Raw genomic sequence first — 19810 nt, 5'->3', positions numbered from 1 at the left:
GGAACCGGATCCCTTCCCGCGCCGGGGCGCGGAGCGCGGCCACGCGCGCAGGGAGGCTTGGGGAGGCTGCACGAAACCCCCCCACAGGGCAACTTGCGCGTGGAGGCCGCACGGAACCTGCAGGGCCCCCGGGGCTACGTGYAGATGGAGGCCCGGGGAGGCTGCACGAAAGCCTGCGAGACCCTCCGGGCCATCTGCGCACGGAGAACCGGGGAGGCCACACGAAAGCCCGCAGGGCCTCCATGTGCGCAGAGGCTTGGGGAGGCCCCGGGCCTCCATGCCCCTCAGGGCCCCCGGGGAGGCCGCACAAAAGCCCGCAGGGTGCCGGAGGCCAGCTGCACATGGAGGCCCGGGGAGGCCGCACGAAAGCCCATGGGGCCCCGGAGGCCAGCTGGACATGGAGGCCTGGGGAGGCTGCATGAAAGCCCATGGGGCCCCGGAGGCCAGCTGTGCACAGAGGCCCGGGGAGGCCGCACGAAGGGTCACAGGGCCCCGGAGGCCAGCTGTGCACGGAGGCCCGGGGAGGCCGCACGAAGGGTCGCAGGGCGCCCTGCTTCACGCGACGCTCCCCTGTCTCCCTCACGAGGCACCGTTCACTTCTCACCCACTCCAGTTCTGGCTTTTCTGGGCAGCGCTGCCGCGTTTCGACATCAGAAGCCTCCTCGGTCACTTCTTCCCTGTTCAGGCACCTCATGCATTGTTAGGACCCTTTCCTTTCTGCTCACCAGCTCGTTCTCTGCTGCTTTTCTCAGGGCTGCCTTCTACATCTGCCCCGTTCATTTGATTGTTAGATAGCCCTTCCCTCCCCACGGTGTGCATATGGGGTCAGTATTTTCTTCTGGTCATTCTCTCCTTTTCCCTAAGTAGCAACTGCTTTTCTCGTACAGTTACAGTTTGTTTTCCAGATCGTCATATCATTTATCTTTCCCACAGAGGTTGAGGGTGGTCCTCCACCCGGAGGCACTCTAGAAGCTGCTGCTGCAGTTAAAGACATGATTAAAGTGGCTCTTTTGGTAGTGAGACATGATTAAAGTGGCTCTTTTGGTAGTATGAGCCAAGCTGGGGCCTGTAGACAGCAAAGGGCGGTAACAATGGTCTAAATAAAGTGCTTGGACACACCTTGCATTGCAACAGCTTCCTCCTGGGCAAGGAAAGAGCCATCGGGAGCCTCGCACAGGGCTAAGGAGAGACTAGAAACTTGAGCTATGCCGCACCCAGAGAAGCTAAGTCCTCGTTGTCCCCGAGCATCAGCTCCCTTAGCCAGGAGGTTACTGCTGCCCCCAGTTTTTTTTTCCCCTAAAGGAATGGGGAAAAATTAATAAAGTGGTGGGAGACATTGGAAGAAAACAGAAATGTTGCTGTTCCCCTCCGTCAGCCAACGCGTGTTMCCTAGGAACAGACACACACCTCTACTGGGGCCAGTTCTCACGGAGCACGGGATGAGCGTTTATTGTCTTGGGAGCAGGAGGAGAAAGGAAAGAAAACACAGAAACTAAAATCAGAGCCTCGCAAGCGACACCAGCCATCGCACGCGCACACACTGCTGACTGACACCAGGAGCCTGGGCYGGGCTACCGGCGTATGGAGTCCTAGGAATTTAATGTAAACATTTAAAACCGTACGGAGGAGTCTGAAAAACTGAGGCACGGCCATGCAGGCAGCAGTGGGACAGTGCTCTGAAATTACAGCTTCTGGCACTATGAGGGTTGGCGATGGGGTGAAGAGTTAGTAGATGGATCCAATGCCGAGAGGTTCACTTAAGTTCTTGGAAATTTCGGCAGAAGGTTGCGGCAGGTCCTGATTTTGRTGTCTGGCTCCAGCTTTCCTGCTTTGTCCTTCTGCCCATCCAGTGTTTTCCATGCAGCTGAAGACAGGTACTTGGATCATCCAGGAGGAATAGGAGAAGCAGGATGCCGAGTCCCACGGCCACGCTTCTCCTGTCAGCTCCTCGGAAAATTCCATCGGAGACACCAATGACTTCAGACACAACAATGACTTTGGAAAAAAAATGGCAAGAAGCCCTAGGGGGGCCCGAGCCGGAGGGAGCCTCGTGGGGAGGCGCAGCAACGTTCTGCCTCCCAACGCGGCAGGGCTCCGGTTTGGCCCCACTGGACCGAGACACCACACGGCACCTTCCGTCCCCGCTAGTGCAACTGCATTTCTAGGGAGTTCATCAACAGGCTGTTGTTGCATCACCCTCCGACGGCAAGCGACAAAGAAAACGTACAAATTACACCTGACGCGAGACAAGAAGGCGCCTAAAAAGCTCAGCGACGTGGTCATATTTTGCTAGAAGGCTCAAGCGTCTGCAGCTAAAAGCAGGCTGGCACTCGTCCCGTCACGACGGGGCAATGTTGGGCACTATGGTGCTGCCCGAGGGCGGGCGGTGCTGCCGCCCACCAGGACGCGCCGAGCTCTGCCCAACGCTCGCTTTGGCTTTGGCCCTAGTAGCCAAGGCGTCACGCAGGTTCCAAGCTGGACTTCCCGGAGTATTTACAGTAGGACACAGAAAAAAAAGTAAGAGAGCAAACGGGAAGTAGTGAGTGGAAAAGTCGTAGTGAGTGAGTAGTAGTAGTTAGTAGTGAGTTAGTAGTGAGGGGAAAAGCCGTGGAAGGAACAGTTCTCCTTCATGAACTAGTGTTTTATTAGATAAGGCACATGTAGAGACAATCTTCCAAAAGCCACTTGCACAATAACTCCTTGGACGACCTCCCTGACCCTTCCCAGGAGCCAGTTTTGCTTCCAGCTGCTCTGTCAACTTGGAGCAACTCCCCCTGCACTGCAACACCCTCAGCATCCCATCCAGGACAGATAGGCTTTGGGTCTGACCAGCAGGTTGCATTCAGGGTGTCCAAAGTGGAGCACTTGGTCCTTCACAGGGTCAATGGTTGATATCTTCAGAGCTGAAGAGTCTGAGCACTAACTCCCTATAAAAATAACGGGAGCTGACCTTCCAGTTTTAACAGGTTTGGGAGAAAAAAAGAAAAATAAATGAAAAAAAAAATCACAGCTTGCTCTTAAGGGAGATGAAGGAAACTGCAGCATTCGCTGCTGGGATCACTGTAGGATCCATGGAAATGGGATGGCTCCGTCTACAGGAGTCCTGATGCAAACGCACAGGATGAAACTCAGCCACTTCTCAGGGAAAACATTCCCTCCTTCCTCTTTGCTTCCTGATGCTTGGGGGAAGAGGAGAAGCTCTCCCTACCTCTGGGTGGCAGACGAGGGCTGTATGGCACGTACCGGGTCTGCGCGGCCAACGGCCGGCCGTTCTCGGCGCTAACAAATCTTCCTCTGTCTAGCAGACAATGCAGTGCAGCACATTTGGATTTTAATCACCTCGGCACAAATCAGAATTAAATCTATTGGTTGTTAAAAGTATTACTCCCAATGGGGCCCGAGTGTTGGTATTGATGGCTATCCCACACGTGACTGCTGGCTGGTAGTCCAGGAAAAAARGGGTTTTCAACAGTTTCCAGCTGAGAATTTGCCGGGTCAGCACCTTGACAGGCTGCAAGTGGAATTTAAACAGCCCAGAGATCTTGTGCTGCCTACGTGTACAAGGGTGAATGTCACCCAGGCAGCCAGATCCAAAGCCCAACATCAGTCAGTTTGGCAAGAGGTTGAGGTGGGCTTTGAATCGGGCTTTTAGGGAGCAAGCAGCAGCCAAACTGAGATGAACCTGCACCCCTGAAGCACACAGATGCAGCAGAACCTTTTGGCAGCAGGGAAAGCAAGACGTCTAGCACAACAGCAGCTCTAGCCAGACAGACACTGATTCTCCTGGCTGTCACACCTGAACAACACGCAGACCAAGCGTCGTTACCTAAAGGATTCGTCACCAGAGAACACAAACCCAAAGAGGTTGTGGACTTCAACCAACACCTTCAGGATTGGTAGGTACCAAATAATTCAAGTGCTGTGTTTCCCTCAGAGTGAAAAATTCCAGATTATTCATCCTGGAAAGTAAATTCCAGTTGCTACTACGGCTCGGATTGCATTGGGATTTGGCGGTGCACCTTGCACTTGACGAAAGCTAAGCAGGGAGGCAGGAGGAGCAGTTCTGGTTGTGTTCCCCATCATAGACAAGTCAGTCTTTTCCAACGGGATGGTGAGAGAATTCCCCAAAGCAAGGGCAGCAAATGGTTGGTTCTTCAGTCTGCGACAAGGCAAGTACTGGTAACTGAACACGAAGCAGAACTTTCTGATAAGGCCGTGCAGAGCTCTGGAGGTGGCGTGGGCTGAGAGCACACACCTGCAGTGATGAGATGGAGACAAGGAAACACCAAGAGAGTCCCCAAGATGTCTGGGGAAGGGGGTGGGAATGCAAATGATCTTTTCAAATAATAAAAAAAAAAAAAAAAAAAAAAAAAAGAATCCAGGCAGTTTTGCAGCTTAAGGCCATTGGTTTCCTGGGGGATAGTTTGGCACCGTGGGATACTCTGGCAGGCTGTTTCCAGAAAAATTGTTGTATTGGGCCTCCCTGCTGGGGGGGTTCCTCCATGTGCCGCTGTTCCATTCATCCTGAGCTTTCTGAAAGCTCCCACCAGCCCCTCGGTAGATTTTGTGTACCTAGAGATAAACAAGAGAACAAGAAAGTCACTAACAGGTACCTAAACCTCCTCCTGAAAAGACCTATACTCGCTGTGGTTCTACATCATGTATCTGGTTCTCTCTCTCGAGCTATATTTCCAAAGAACAGAAGCACTGGAAAAGTAGGAATACAGCAGACAGAAGTGCAATGTAGATAACATCAACTCAAAACTTCATCCCACTTCAGCCACCCGCCTGGGATTCAGACACAGGAACCCACAGATGCATCTGGCAGCCAACCCCGAGTTATGTGCTGAAAAACTCTTTGATACCAAAACTGCTGCTTCAGCAGGGCTGACTGATGGACTTGGCTGTGGTCTAAGAAAAAAAAGTATAGCTGATATCCATGGATGTAAAAAGAAGATACCTTAAAAATCACAGCACCATGCAATGTCCCAAAGGACARAGAGCAGTGACACTGGTCTGATGACAAGAAGGTGACAGGCTTCTATGAGCCTGCAACAAACACCACGGTGGCAACTGCTCTGAGACAGTGTTTGTTGGGCTAATGGCTGGTGCTCTTTTCCTTTTGATTCCTCTCATCCCCTACAGTTTACTGAKGCTTTCCACACAGCCTTACCTTGGATGAGGGCTCTCCAGACCCTTCATTCTGCAGAAAAACAAGGACCTTCTCCCACCCTTCCACTCAGTTCCCATCACAGGGACCTCAAGATGCTTTGCCTTTAGAAGTAGCCCAATAACCAGCAAAGCTCAACTGATGTAAARGAACAGGGCTACACGAAACAATGAGAACATTCAGCTCCCATCTCCTTCCCTTGTTTGGATTTGTCCCCAGGTATTCTTTGAGACATAAACTGACTACATTTTAAAAAAATCCTTTAAAGGCAGTAAGAGCTTAGTACAGCGTTCACATTACTGTGGTACGAAGCCCTGCTACCCCATGGCAGGGAGACATCTGAAGCACCTACCCTTAAAATGCAGAAGAGCATCGCGACTGCTGACATTGTAAACATGACGGCAGGAAAGAGCATGAACACGGCGGCTGCGACGTTGGTGCTAAAGAAAGTCACGGCTGCCAACCATCCGCTGGGGGAGACAGGAAAACACAGAAGCATTAGATCTCTTCTAAGCCTATTTATTATCAGAGAGACTGTTTATTCACATGCAGAAATCACATGAAGCAGTTTTAAAGTTCTTGAAAATTAAAAGAGCAACGAAGATGATGGCCAGAACTACATGTAGCTCAGGTAGCTGTTTCTCCACCTAGATCTAACTTGCAAGCATCTCTGGCTAATTCYCTCTCAGGTCTTAGGGAGCAGCCAGCTGTGCAGGGAAACATTAGGGAGAGCATAGTTATCCTCAAAATGCTTTCAGTTGTGCAAAGATCTTGTATTTAAGGAACAAAGCTGGGAACAAGGAGCACAAGGATCTTAGGATCTGCCTCTCCATTGCCCATGATGGTAATAACCAGAGAGGGAAACTTAGGAGCATCAGCTCCCAAATAGGAGCATCAGCTCCCAAAAATGCTACAAAGACTGCTAGAATTCCCTATCATTTATAGCTTCAGCAGGACTTGCTCTCAAGTCTCTAGAGACAGAAAGTTAAAATGCCAAACAATTATAACCTAATCAGGGACAGGCTCTGAAGAGCTTCTGCTTATTTTAGGACAACTCTCGCAATCTTGCTCTAGGAGCCACCAGGGAGTCACTGCTCTGCACTGCTCGCCATGCGCAGGAGCATGGAACACAGGAACTCTTGCAGTTAGTAGCAATGGCAACAGGTAAAATTATCCTCTCCAAGCAGAGTTCTGCCATAGGGGAAGCCAGAGAGCTTTCTCCATCTCATGCTGTACAGACCCCACTGGTTTTCCCAAAGTTCATGGAAAGAGAATGAGCTTGAAACTGCAAGCTGCAAAAGGCAAGTGTGGAGCCACACGATGCCAGCAGGGTCCCACTTACCACGCTCCCCATCCTGAGAAACCGATTGCTTGGAGGACCGCGAGGACAAACTGCGCGCCAAAGATGAAGAAAAAGGCCATGAAGTTGAAGGAGCTGTCCGACCTGTGAAGGAAGAGAGGCAGTCAGGAGAACTGCACCTCGCCGTGCTTCCCACTACGACGCTGGACTCCATCACGTACAGAACACCCAAGAGTCGTATCTCAGAAACAGATCCCTCCATAAGGACTGCATCCTGGGAGGACTGCTACCCTTGCCCAGCAGCAAAAGTGCACAGATTCCTGAATCACCTGCTCCTAATATCTTCTGATAAGTAACTACCTGTGGTGACACAGGTGGAGAGGCAGCTCCTGCGGAAGGGACAGCGCCTGAATCATTTTCAGGTGCGAGGGGCCCTGGGCACTGAGTTTGCCCCTATGCTAAAAGCCACAGCTGGCATGAAAATCCCAGCTGGGAACGCCTCAGCACCATCAAGCTTACGTGCCTGCGGTTAATAATCCAGCACTGGGACAAAACAAGAAGAAAAAAGTTTCAGTGGACACTGAAGAGGCCTGCCTTGGGGTGATACYATCTGGAGAAGGGCGGAAGACACAGTTTGCATGTCCACAGGTTCCACATCTTTAGGATGTGTGGGCTGAGAGGGTTCTGAATACACGAGGGCCTGTAACGTAAGCAAGCGTGCTAGGCAGTGTGAATATAAACCCAAAGGAGGAGGCCGAGCAGATGTGTTCACGGCCTCCCCGTCACGGTGCGCGGGGATGCGGCACCGCAGCCGCTCCTCTCCGTCCCGCTAAACCTGCTCCCTTGGCACGCGAGGCTTTCCCTGAGCGCCCGCAAGCCCCTGAAGCTCCCCACACCAGGTCACCTCTCCCTGTTTGTGATTCTTCCCATCATCTCAGGGACTGGAAAGGCCTGCAATCCCTGGAATGGATTTACAAGGACACTTCAGTAGCTAATGGGACAGTTTGTTCCAAGGAGGCGTTTACAAAAGACCATTTCCAACTTTTACAAAAGGCCATTTCCAGCTCCCGTCAAAGTCTGAAAGTTTTTTAATGTTTTTTGTAACTCTGGCCACTAGTGCCTAAAGCTGAGATGAGGAGGGCAGGACTACAGGCTCTAGACAGGTCAGTGTCATGGGCTCTGGCTAGTTTGAAATGTGGGAAAACCTGCCAGATCTTTGTGTGTTCGTTTACAAACACTCGTCTACCTAAATTAGGGGAGGCTCTTACCTTCCATCTTTCAAAAGCTAATTACTTACAGAGATGCTGCGCAAGAAGCTGGCCATCCCCGAGCATCTTCATGGTCCTGCCCTTCAAATATCACCTCAGAGCACAGCAACGTGAAAGAAATACTTTTAACATGGACYGTTGGGAGTAGTGCCTATCATAATCCAGTTAACAAAGGATTAGGTTCTAGGCTGAGCCTTCAAACAGACYCTTGTGACTAAGACCTGAAAGGGCTGGAGGGGCTCCATTTCAAAGGATGTATGGGAATTAGCAAGGAGACACAGAAAAGGTGCTTTCTGATCCAGCTTTCGCGTGCAAATTGGCAATAGCTCTGCCCTAGTGCCAAAGCTCTGCAGCTCATTTAATTTGGGATGCAGAGGTAGGATGAAGGCTTTAGGAAAGCATCCTCACAGAACATGACACTGGTATTTAACAGATGCTTCTTCCCAAACGAGCACAGCAAGCGGGTCTGACCCAGCTTTCTTGAATCAAGACTACCTGCAATTCCATACAAAAGGCTGCTGCCCCATTGCAGTGATTTTCAAGCCTTTTCTACAACTAGTTTTAAACTCGGTGATCCCTGGGCWTGTCACTGTCTCTAGGGCTTGTTCTTTTATTAACTGTAGAAGGCTGCGTGCAAAGTAACCTCCGGGACCTCTCAGAGTTCASCTGCATAAAGGCAAATACAAACAACACTAAAGAAATTATTAGAAATGGTCCTTGTGAAGTCTGGAGAGGTCACTAAGGAACTGTAATTTTTCCCAGACTTTCAAATGGAAAGTGCTCTTGGAACAGAGCTCTGCTATGTGCTCCGTGTCCCTSAGGCTTCTGGGCTAGGGATGGGGACAAAACCCCAGCTCCGTAGAGCAAGAGCTCTGTTTTYATGTCCTCTAAAACTTTCAGACGAATCCAATCCCCTGCCCTGTGTTTCCTCCAGAAATAATCCTCCCCGTGCTCTGTAATGTGCACTAATGCACTGAGGTTTCAAGCACCTCCAGTGAATTAACTGTCCAGAGTTGTTAGGTTAGAGCGTGAATGCAGGAGAGCATTTAAGCACCTAATTTAGCACGTGCTCATTTCCTCTCACAGACAGGCCCTGCGGCTGCCAACTCCCATCTCTATCAGCTGCTTTTGCTCTTTTCTAAATTAACTCMTCACTGAAACAGATGAATAATCAAAAAGCCGAGTATTTTGATAACAGGGGGCTGGAAGGCTTCACCTTCAGAGCCCAGGCCCATGCTTCTCATGCTCRGATCCTTCACAGCTCTATTAGGCATTAATGTCTGGATATTACCTTGTGATGCCCAGCAAGTAAATGGAAATGATTACGAAAGTAAAAAATTAAGATGACTTTAAATATTTGTGCAGTTTCAGATGGACTGGACGTAAAGAGCTGCCTTTATCTTAAAGACWGAGCAGCCAACTTGGATCCCAAACATAGGGAGAGTTTTCAGCTGCTGATAATTTATTAATCTTCCATCAAAATAAGTCTCAGTGAAGTTTTACCAAATTAATAATCCCCTTAAAGCTATGCTGATATCAGGGTGATTCTAAAACTGAGATATTTCAATAAAATCTGAATTTCATGATCACAAAAACAGCAAACAAGTCAGTGCTRCTGATTTCCAAGCAGCCAAGTGGCCCTCAATCTCACATCTAGTATTTAAAATTAGCTTAAAAAACCACTTATCTGAATAAACAAGATATTCAGATACCAAGTCCTTAACCCCAGACAGGCAGCTTTCCATACGGGCGCTCACTGCCCAGTGCCACCACGTGTCTCTCCTAAAGGAAAGGGAAGCAAAACCACCCGGGGAGCTTCTTACCGAAAGGCTTTGTAGGCAGGTCGGAACCAGCAGACGTAGCCGCAGGGACTGAAGAGAAGGAGCCAAAGGATGGCGAGGCCAAAATTGACCCCGTAGCCRCCCCCGATCCACCACGCCAGGCAGGCGATGACGTTCACGGCGAGCGTGATGCAGTAGACTGCAGAGAGGGCACAGACAAGACCGTGAGGTTGCACCATTTTGCACCAAGGAACAACCATCCCGCCTTATGAGACGACAGGAGCGTATCCCGGCGGGAAGGTCATTCCCAATAAAGCAACTGCCCTCTGCGCATTAAGGGAGTGCTTTTGGCTGTGACCCACACGTGCAGAAGCACATCCATTCGCAGCGGAACTGTCACAGCAGAGGGACAAGGAAACCTCRTGGATGTTTTTTACAGGAATCGTATCAGTTAGCACTGCCAAGGAGATGTGAAAGAGCAGAGGGTCCCAACACGGCAGCCACTTCAATATTGTCTGCTGACAAGGTCAGAGCAACTCTTTGGACCCTGGCCCCACTCGCTCGGGCAAAATTAACCTCCCAGGCCTAGGAAAACTTGTGTTTAAAATACCCTAACCCTCCGGAGGGGTTAGCACTAGGGCTCTATGTGCCATCTCTAGCACGGGTTAACATTTGGGCATGAGGGCTAGGAGGGATTTTAATTATTTTGATTTAATTTCTATGCTAATTAGCTGCATTTTGTCAAATGCTTACCTTCACAAGCCTCTCTAAAAGTTACCTAACAATAAAATACTGAGAGAGGAACTTCAAGCCAAGCTCTAAGGAACTTCTGGCTCTCTGGATGCCTCAGGGAGGAGTTCAGCTGCCAGTAGTGGGAGCTCTGGTACAGGTTTCCCCACATCACCACCTCCCTTCACAAACTGGTCAAATCCAATTAAAGTAAACAGCTTTCCCCTTGTAGCACTGAATTAYGTGTTTCTGTTTTTTAATACTGCCCTTTTCTTGCTTACCATCTTCCCTCCGTATGTGTCTATTCCCTCTACTCCGTCCTCAAAAATCTGGGAGATCCCAGATGAAAATGGGCAGCAGATGGAAAGTTAAAGCTCCTCAGGAAAATTAGGACTCCTCAGGCACCCGTATGACCAGTTGCCTGCAAGTTTGGCACCTTTCCATCTTTCCACTAACTTGACTGAGGGGCACTTTGTTTAAAGAGCCGCCTGCAACGACAGCTTTGCAGCCTGCAACGTTTAACTCGTTCGGCCGGAGGGACAAGCAGTTTCTTCAGGCAAGAAAATTACAGAGCTCATTTCAGCCTCTGTAACAGAAGAACAATGAAGTGATAGATTGTGCTATTATTTTTGTACACAAAACTCCCTCATACACACATACTTAATGGCTGGAATAAAAGCCTGGCCATTGAACATGTATTTTGCAGAAAACAAGTTCTCCTTCAATGCAAGGGGTAAATACAAGGATAGACATTTTGGGAAGGAAAAAAAGGGGGAAAAAAAAAAAAAGGCAAAATGATTTTAATCATGCAAAGCATTTCCTGTGGTTCCCCAGGCCTGCTGCAAGGTTTTTCAGGCAGTTTCTTCTCTTGGAGGAGGATAGTTCATTTTTATGACTGGGTTTTGCAGAGCTCAGCAAGACAACAGAAGTTCAGAGACCAGGAGGTCTATTCCTACCAAATATCAGCAAATAGATAGTGGTGGCAAGAGAATCGACTTCCCCTCTAAACTCAGGCTAAGAATATTTAACACTTAAGGACAGCTAAGGAAGAAGCAGAGTACATCTCTCTTTAGATCATGCCTAGCCTGGATGGGGAAACGTGTGGATCATTCAGGATCATATAGCRGGTGGTAATGAACATGAGCCACAATAATATTCTTCCCTAAAATTCTCCTATTCCTCCTTCTCTAAGTGCATTGGGAATTACTTTAAGAGGACTATTTGTTGGAGTAATATGTTACTTGATATCACTAAGGGTTTCTAGTGTGGCCTTTTTATCTCCACAAATTTACTAATAGCCCTTTTCAGCACCAGTACTCACCATTTTCTTCAATACCAGCTTTGCAACAAAAATTCAAGGCATGACAGCTTAAAATTTAGGCATAAAGGTAGGTACAGCATTTTAAGGGCAATTCTCAAAAGCTAATTGCAGTCAAAACAACCATAAAGTGCATAAATAAGGATTTATGTTTCTCTGTTATACCTATGTAATTCCCCCTGCATAGCTTTCTTGTTCAACTTACAGATCCAAACGTGGTAGATTCTCTTCACCAGGGTCTGATAATCGATGGGGATTTCATCGGCAAAATTCTGGTAGAAACAGGGTTTCAGAGGGATAAACTTGGGGAGCGGCGGGAAGTTGTTCACCTTTTCTACAAAGAAGAACACAGAGATTAGCTGAGCACTGAAACCTTCTTGTGTCAGTGAGTGAGTGTGAGGTCCCCTGTGCTTCCCTGGTGCACAAAAGCCCTGAGGACCCCTATGGTGAGAAGACTCAGAAGAACTGGGACACAAATTTCTTCTTCTTCCTCTTGCTTAGGAGTAGATACATTTAGCACAGGCCAGGCTTAAAGCAGGAACGAGAAACAAGATCATGACTAACACACAGATTTGCTAACTTGAAACATTAGTACGAAAGGCACTGCAAGATACAGAGCCAAAGAACATCAAWACCTTAGAAAACACTTCAGGGATGAAGCCTGAGGTAAAATGAGCAGATTGTCAGAAATATTTGGAGAAAAAGCAGTTTGCACAGAGATTTTTAGTTAGAACCTCTCTGGCAACTAAAGTAGGAGGAAGGGCCACTGATTTTTCAGACAAAAGCAGATTTACCTGGAGATAGAGGGTCTGAGTACGTGGGCTTGTTGGCATAAGGATTATGAGACCTGTAGCAGATGTTTCACTACGACAGCAAAGTAGGGAGTATCCCCCAAAACCGGAATTGAGGCCCCAGACATCATCCCATTTGGAGAAGGCAAATCAGATGTCAGGCATGGTTTTGTTGTTAGTTGATTCATGAGAATATATATATATATATATATTTTTCAAAAGTCAAGTTTTTCCATGATGTTAAGCCTCAGCAAAGCAAACTTTGCATTCAGGTACCATAAAAACCAGCAAGCACTGACAAAGGCAAGAAAATTTCTTCTTGGGAAGAAATAACATTTCTAAACTCCAGCAATTAAATACCTAAGCCCTCTGCACTTAAGCTGCTGTCACCTTTTATAAATATGCAGCTTTGTGGGCGCATATACGTGTGCTTGGGCGTGAGCTGCTGCATGTTTGGGAACGTCTGCTCTTGCCTTCCAGCGCTGATTAAAGTTTGATTCCAGGGCCTGGTGACTAATTGTCTCTCGTCTCCTTCAGCCCCAGTAAACAGAATTAAAAACAAGCAGAGGAAGAGATGAAGAATGTCCTGGGAAAACCTCCAAATGGCACAGAAGACAAGAGGAAACATCTGAGCGAGAGCTGTCAGCACATGAGTTCCTCTTCTTTAGCCATTATCTCTGTGCAAGAAGACATTTTGCAGGAGCAGCTTCTTAACTTCATCTTAAGGGTGGCAGGGAGGATCTTGGAGCCACACGTCTTGCTTCAGGAGGAAAGAGCTTTACTTCATGCCAAGAAAAGCCATATTTTTATGCAGAAAAAAATAAACTACAAGGATGACACTCACTGCAAGTACATCAGAACTAACAGTGAAAGAATGACTGAAGTCATCAGCTCAACTCCCGTTTTAAAGAGACTTTTTTTTTTTAACATAAAAACAAATGTTATGTCTGCTTGCCTTCCTTAGCCATCATCTTTGAATGCGTGAGGTTAATTCAGACAGTTTCTAAGACCTGTGTTAGTTACTGATTAACACCTACTGCCAACCATAAGAAGCTGTGTCACGTGCTGCACCCATCGCCCATGGCTACTTTCAAAGTCCAYAGGAATTTGGACTTCTTAACACTGTTTTTTTGATTGCTTTTAACACCTAATGGGTGTTTCCCTTGGACAATCTGCAGCCTATAAAGTGACACAATAATCCTGGATTTCTAAGTGGAAAGCAAAGAGGGCACATCTAAAAAAACCTAAAAAGACAGTTCTCTCTCTAGAWGTCAGCAAACCTTCGTTTGCTGACCACTGTAAAAACATTCTCTACCTTGTTTGGAGGCACAGGAGGCAGCTTCCTCCTGTTCCTCTTCAAAACCTGTAGCTAGCTTACAGGTAAGCTAGCCTAGCTTACTTAGGCTCAGCTTTCCTTCATTTCCCCCTCCAGTTCTGGGCACTGCAGTTTGTCATTTTTCAAGCTCACAGAATGCTCCAAATTCTTCCATAACTATTTTCCTTGCTGAAGGATCAAGATTACCTCTCTGCTCTGGTCCTGCTTAGCTTCAAGGAAGCAGATAACCACTATTCTCCTACCCCTACTCTTCTCAGAGCCTCTGGTTTTAAACTGTTTTGGATTATTTCCAAGACGAGACAGAAGAATCAAAAGAAAACATCCTCTGTCATGTCTCTGACTGCACCGTTTGGAAAGCAATGGGACTCGCATCAAGGCAGGGATCAATCCACTTGATCAGCAAGCATGATTTGCACTTTTAAAGAAAAACATCAAATTGTATGTGAACAAAAGCTGTATGAAAGTCCAGGCCTTTATTTTACCTTAGAAAAGTTAAGGGCACTTTTATTACCCTTATTATTATTTCAACTGCAAGTACAATTAAGTTGTATTAAAATTGATAATGCAGCTAGAAATGTTGTAGAAGGAGCTGCTTGGCTTTTGTAAGAGAGGAATTCTTGTTCTTGTATGCTTTTTATGAATAAATTTCCTCTCCAACCATTTTTCTTCCTGCATCACCAAGTTTTGAGGTGCTCTTACCTGCCATTTTTGTTTGGACTCTTCCCCGGACAAGTTTCAGACAGACAGATCTATGGGAGAAAGCACACATCACTCACCAGCATCCAAAAAAGCCCTTAAAATTAGAGGTATCTTTGGTATTGTCTATCTGATGAATTGTAACCCCAGAGGTCCCACTACAAACTACTCATCTCAAACCGAAGAACTCATCAAACTACTCATCAAATCAAACTGAATCTGATCTCAAAATCTCTGAATTTTGCAGGCAGGAACCTCCCCAAACCAGCCACGCTCTCCCCTCACTTATATGAGGTTCCACCTGGAAACATCTCACGCAGTACAGTCACCTTGTCCATAATTTTTAAGCTTTTAGTCTTCAGCACAACCATGCTCTTAGCAAGACCTGGCAAAAGCCGAGGATGCACAAAAATCGACTGCGAGAATTCGGCTGAAATCGCAGCGTACACCCCAGCTGGAACCAGACAACAAGCTGAGGCACCCAGGTCTGGTTGGGGCCTGGCAAAACGCACCCATTGGAGGAGGAATTTGGGCTAACTCACCAGATTTAACACCTCATTTAGGCGCTGAGATGACTTGTTGGCGCTGAGATGACTTGTTGGCTCCTGGCTCTCCGTGGACCTTCCCAACTGCGCAAACAAAGAGATAATCTGTCATTAACTGGGAAGTAAGATGCTCTTTGAAACCAAACCAATCTCCCTCAAACAACACCCCTCATTATTTTAGTATTTATGCACTTATTACAATGCAGATTCATTCTCCTTTCTGTTACCACCTTTGAAAATGGCTGTGTTTCCCAACGGATGGAATCCCGGGAAGTCCACCCGGGAAGTCAGCTCTGCTGCTGATTTTGGCCGCACGGAGCCCGCACACAAAAGCTGYGCGGAGGCCGCGACGCTTCGAGCGRCTTCTGCTTTTAGAGGTAAAACCCTCCGCGTGCCCGTGTCTGCACGTGCCRAACAGGGAACAAAGGATCCCCCGGGAAAAAAACAAACAAAAGCACCCTCGAAAGCAACATTTTAAGGGTTGACAAAAATTATCAAGAACGAAAAGGTGTAGATTTAAAAACTGTCTTTAGAATAACAAACSCACAGCATGCACTTCTGCAACAACTACAGCAGTCACCGCGCTCTGACCAGGATAGCTGTTTTTTCAGATTTAAATCAACTCATTTCCCCTTTTCTACTCCTTTTTTTTTCAGTCTCTTCATTGGAAAAGGGACCAGAAAGACTCAGTGACGTACGATATTGCTGATGGCTGAAACTTTCCTGGAAAAAACTGCACTGTGCAGCCTCAATATTCTCCAATCCATCTGCAAGTGCCAGGTCCACGATTAAGGAAAGAGATTCACTGCAAACATGGATCAACGGAAATGGGTACTAGCCGACCACTCGCATAAAGTAATGCACCAAAGTAACCTCTACTCGTAGAAATGCTTTCAGTTTAATCAGAAAGAGAYAAACCTCAGCATCCTGCATCCTCTGCTGCAGCGATTTCTTTACACAAAATTATTTGCAAAGGGAGGAAAAAGACGGATGATAGGGAAACCRTGGTGTGAAACCAACTTCCTTTTCCCACCGCGTCACAAGCCGCTAGCGAATAACCCCAAAGTTTCTCCCTATCGACCTTTGTTATTCACTTCTCCTCCTCCTTTCCTCTCTTTCTGGAGCAGGAATGGGCCAGGGAGGTGGGAAAGCTGCACACGGCTCCAGCTTTGCCACAAAAACCACCTGGGGCAACTCGCCCAGGTCAGACTCACAGAAGGAGCCAGGCTCCTTTCGTGCCCATCTCCCGGCGAAGTGCAAAGTGCCCAACAGCCTYGCTTGCCCCCAGCAACCTCCACCAGCTCCGGGAATCCTATTTTACGATATTCTCCGTGTTGTTTTACATTCGGATTTTCGCTCTCACGTCCACGGCTGATGCCCTAGGGAGCTCGCGGGGCCACCCAGCTCTTACCCGGAGCTTCCTCGCGGGCCGGGGGCAGCCGAGGTGCCCTGGAAGGTGCCAGCGTTCGGCTCCGCACCGTCACGTCCCCCCGCAGCCCCAACCGCCCTCCTGCAGCATCTCCCCTCCCCGCCACACGCTGCCAGCCCGCGCAGGGCACCGGTGACGCCAGCACGACGCTTGCAGAACTAAACCAGCCAGAGAAAACCCTTCCAGAAGGCCCCCAGTGCGGATGAGGAACCAGCCCGGCCAGCAGGAACACAGCACCTGGTTCTAACAACATTTCTGCTGTGAAAACTCRCAGGGGAACAATGAATTTGGCAAGTCCTGGACCTCCTGTGTCAATCAGGGCTGCGTGATGGCACGGGAGCCCTTGGGGCTTCGTGGCCTTTGCAGGGAATTTTGCTGCCCTCTCTCCCACCATGTCCTACCGCGGAGCCRGCAGCCCGGGGGACGCACAGGAGGAAGCGATTCCCCCCACGTCTCTCGTGGGCTGTTTCCACAGACACAGCGACTGCTGCAACACGCACTAGAAGTCTCAACGTAGGTGCCTGGGGATGCCCAGGGCTCAATACAACTAATGACACAACCAAGTCACCCAAGGGGGAGATGGCAGAGAGCTCGAGAGGGAAAGCACAAACACACACACGTCCAGGCAACGATTCCACCCATTTTCAGCTACTCGCACTGGCCTGACACAGGGGACCTGGCTCGCAGGCAGCAGCAGCAACATTAACATGTCCAGACTGACACTATAAATCAAATAAATTAAATTATYAATTTCTTGCTTTGTTTCTACCTTACCTCTCTCTTCATCACCAGCACGAAAACAGCCTCTTAAGCTAATTAACAGCCACAAAAACACAAAGCTCAATGAGATAAAATGCAAACCCTTTTGTGTCTCTTCTGCCAGGGCTGGAGGACGGAGTGGGGTGTCCGTAACCCCCCGCGGAGGCCGGCGCAGCACGGAGGCCGGCGCGGCCTCCGTGCAGCCGCCACAGGCTCCTTGGGGACGCGGCGCCTCCAGGGCTGTCCCCGATACCCGGTCACCCGCGCGCTGCCCCCGATAGCTGCTCCCACCAGCGCTGGCCCCGATTCCTCCCCGCGCGCACAGGCGCTGGCCCCGAAACCTCCTCACGCGCCCTGGCCCCGTCACACTGTGCTGCCCCCCCCATGCCACACAGCTCCCCAGGGACGTCCCCAACACCCTCCTCTGCACTTGGGCTCTCCCCAACACCCCTCCCTACAGAGGGCCCTTTTCCAGCCCCGTCTGTCGCTTTATCGCACCCCGTGGTGTCGCTGGGTCCCCCCCGCCTGACCCCCCAGGCTGTTCCCATTGATCCCTCCTTGTCCCCCCCATCCCAAACTGTCCCCCCTAACTCCTCCCTGTCCCCCCAGCTCCTCCCTGTCCCCTCTCCACCGGCSGGGCTGTCCCCGGTGCTCCCGGCCTCCTCAATGGCAGCCCCGTTATTCCCAGCCCGTTTCGTCCGCAGCTTGCTCCGTTATCTCCCCGGCCGGCCCCGCTGCCCCCCGCCCCGCCGCGAGGACATGGCCCCCGCCATGAGCCCCTGCCCGCCCGCACACCGGCCCCGCAGCCGCCGTTACCGAGCCCACCTCGCGCCGCCGCCGGAGCGCCGCTCCCCCGGGCCCTCCGCGCAGCCGCGGGGCGCGCCGGGAAAGAGAGTCCCGCCGGGCGATGCCGCGGTAGCCGCCGGGAGGGCGCGGACTACAACTCCCAGCACTCCCCGCKGCGCGCCCCGCTCTCCCGTCACGTGAGGCGCTCCCCAGCGGTGGGTGTTGGCTGGGGCGCGCCCTAACACCGGCTACGGGGCGCGGGGAGGGACAGAAGAGCTTGACGGAAGCGGGCGCGCGGGTSGGGGGAGAGGGCGCTCCCGCCAGGGCTGTCCATTAAAGCCTGTCCCGCCAGGATTTAACGGACAAATTCCCCCAAACGGAGATCTCCGGGGCTGCCGCGTGTCGGGGGACCCCGTCCAGGGTGGCGGCCGGTCCGGAGGCCCCACGTCCCGTTGACGCCCAGGACGGCGGAGCTGGACGGCCCTGTCCGAGACGATGGCAGAGACACAGGGAATGTCCAATCCAGGGAATGTTTCCTGCAGGGAATGACTGTGGGAGCCAGCAGGGGTCACCCCGCCCCAGCAAACCCAGCGCCACGGGGCCGGTTGTCCAGAGCGGCAAATCCCGGCCCAGCCGCTCCGCTCATCCCGGCAAATCCCCACGTCTTCATTCCCACGGCTCCAAGGCAGCTCCCCATGAACGTGTTTCATCCCAAGAAAACCTCTTTGCCAAGAAATTTTAAACGTATTTCCCCAACTTTTTTTTTTTTTTTTTCATGTTTTTCCCAAAAAACGTGTGATTCACCTGCAAAAAGCAGGTGTTTTTCCTAAGGAAGCCCCACGATGCCGTGCCCCGTGTTTCCAGTCATTCCCAGCTYGGAGCAGCAACCGCCTTTATTGCCTGACGGGTCATTTGTGGGAAGGAAGCTTCCCAGTGGGCTTTTCATGGCAAACCCCGGGGAAAAGGGAATAAGATTTGTGCGTTTAATCCCGACAGGGACCATGTGCATCCCGCGGGAGAGGCGGTGGTTGGCGCTTCCCCAAACAGAGCCCTTYCCCAGAGGCTGTTTTCCATGTGGGGAGGGACATGGAGATGCGTGGAAGCAGCGTCCCGGATCCGCGGGAGCTTTCCAGCCCCGACGCACACACCCTGGCTCGGCCCCAGCTCGCCAAGGTCCRTAAGCGCGTGCTGAAGTGAACCAATAATACCTTAAATTTGCTAAAATTTAGCCTTGTGTGTACTGTGCTGGATGACAGGGCTTGGTCCAGAGCCAGCTCAAGCAAACTCAAGGTCTTTCACCGACGGAGGGGTTTGCTTCCAGCCTCCCCGTTTGCTGAAATGCAGAATCACAGCCACTATTTCCCACAGGATTCTTTTTTTTTTACCTTGCAAAACAGACTTTATTTTTCTTCCTGTAAATTTTGTGCAATATACAGCCATATGCCTAAAGAATACACCTCAATAAAAAGTTATTCTTCCATACATTATATTACTTTTTATTTCATGTCATGAAAAATTCAGACAAAGCTTTTGTCCTTAAATAAACATTTCTCCCTCCCCTGCCCTCCCTTCCTAGCTGACCGGTCTGAAAAGAGGAAGTTTTGTTATTTAGTTATTTTCTTTTCTTTAAAAAAATAGAAATTACAATCTTACAAGACAGAACATTCAATGAGAACAGAAGCATGTTCCTAAGTCTAAAAAGTAAAACATTTCCATAAAACCTGTTGGTATCTACAGGTAGGTGTGGGGGGGTGTCAGATGGAAAAAATGTGCTCCATTTCTTCCTTTCATTCATATAGATAAAAATAACATAAAACCGACTGAAACTTTATATAATTTTCTCTTTTGCACCAACATTCACAAGAATATATATTATTATATATTTTATCCATTTTTATACAC

General features: G+C 49.5%; 1 protein-coding gene across 2 annotated transcripts; it reads right to left on the bottom strand.

The window, feature by feature from the left end:
• Window positions 1-4366: 4366 nt before the first annotated feature.
• SCAMP4 (secretory carrier membrane protein 4) lies at window positions 4367-17974 on the bottom strand. 2 transcript variants are annotated; one of them, XM_026035217.1, is made up of 8 exons: window positions 17948-17974; window positions 14932-15018; window positions 14393-14442; window positions 11772-11900; window positions 9562-9718; window positions 6513-6614; window positions 5523-5640; window positions 4367-4572 (listed from the first exon to the last, which is right to left on the bottom strand). In XM_026035217.1, the coding sequence occupies exons 3-8, from the start codon at window positions 14397-14399 to the stop codon at window positions 4396-4398; spliced, it is 690 nt and encodes a 229-aa protein (XP_025891002.1). In that variant the 5' UTR covers window positions 14400-14442; window positions 14932-15018; window positions 17948-17974; the 3' UTR covers window positions 4367-4395. The 2 variants fall into 2 exon arrangements, with proteins under 2 accessions (XP_025891002.1, XP_025891003.1); XM_026035218.1 differs by lacking the exon at window positions 17948-17974 and adding an exon at window positions 17225-17247.
• Between the last annotated feature and the right edge of the window lie 1836 nt (window positions 17975-19810).

This window comes from Nothoprocta perdicaria, unplaced genomic scaffold (assembly GCF_003342845.1).
Source record: "Nothoprocta perdicaria isolate Ctin4 unplaced genomic scaffold, notPer1 scaffold_157, whole genome shotgun sequence".
Classification (NCBI taxonomy): domain Eukaryota; kingdom Metazoa; phylum Chordata; class Aves; order Tinamiformes; family Tinamidae; genus Nothoprocta; species Nothoprocta perdicaria.
The sequence above is the reverse complement of the archived record's forward strand: the minus strand, read 5'-3'. Positions and strand labels throughout refer to the sequence as shown.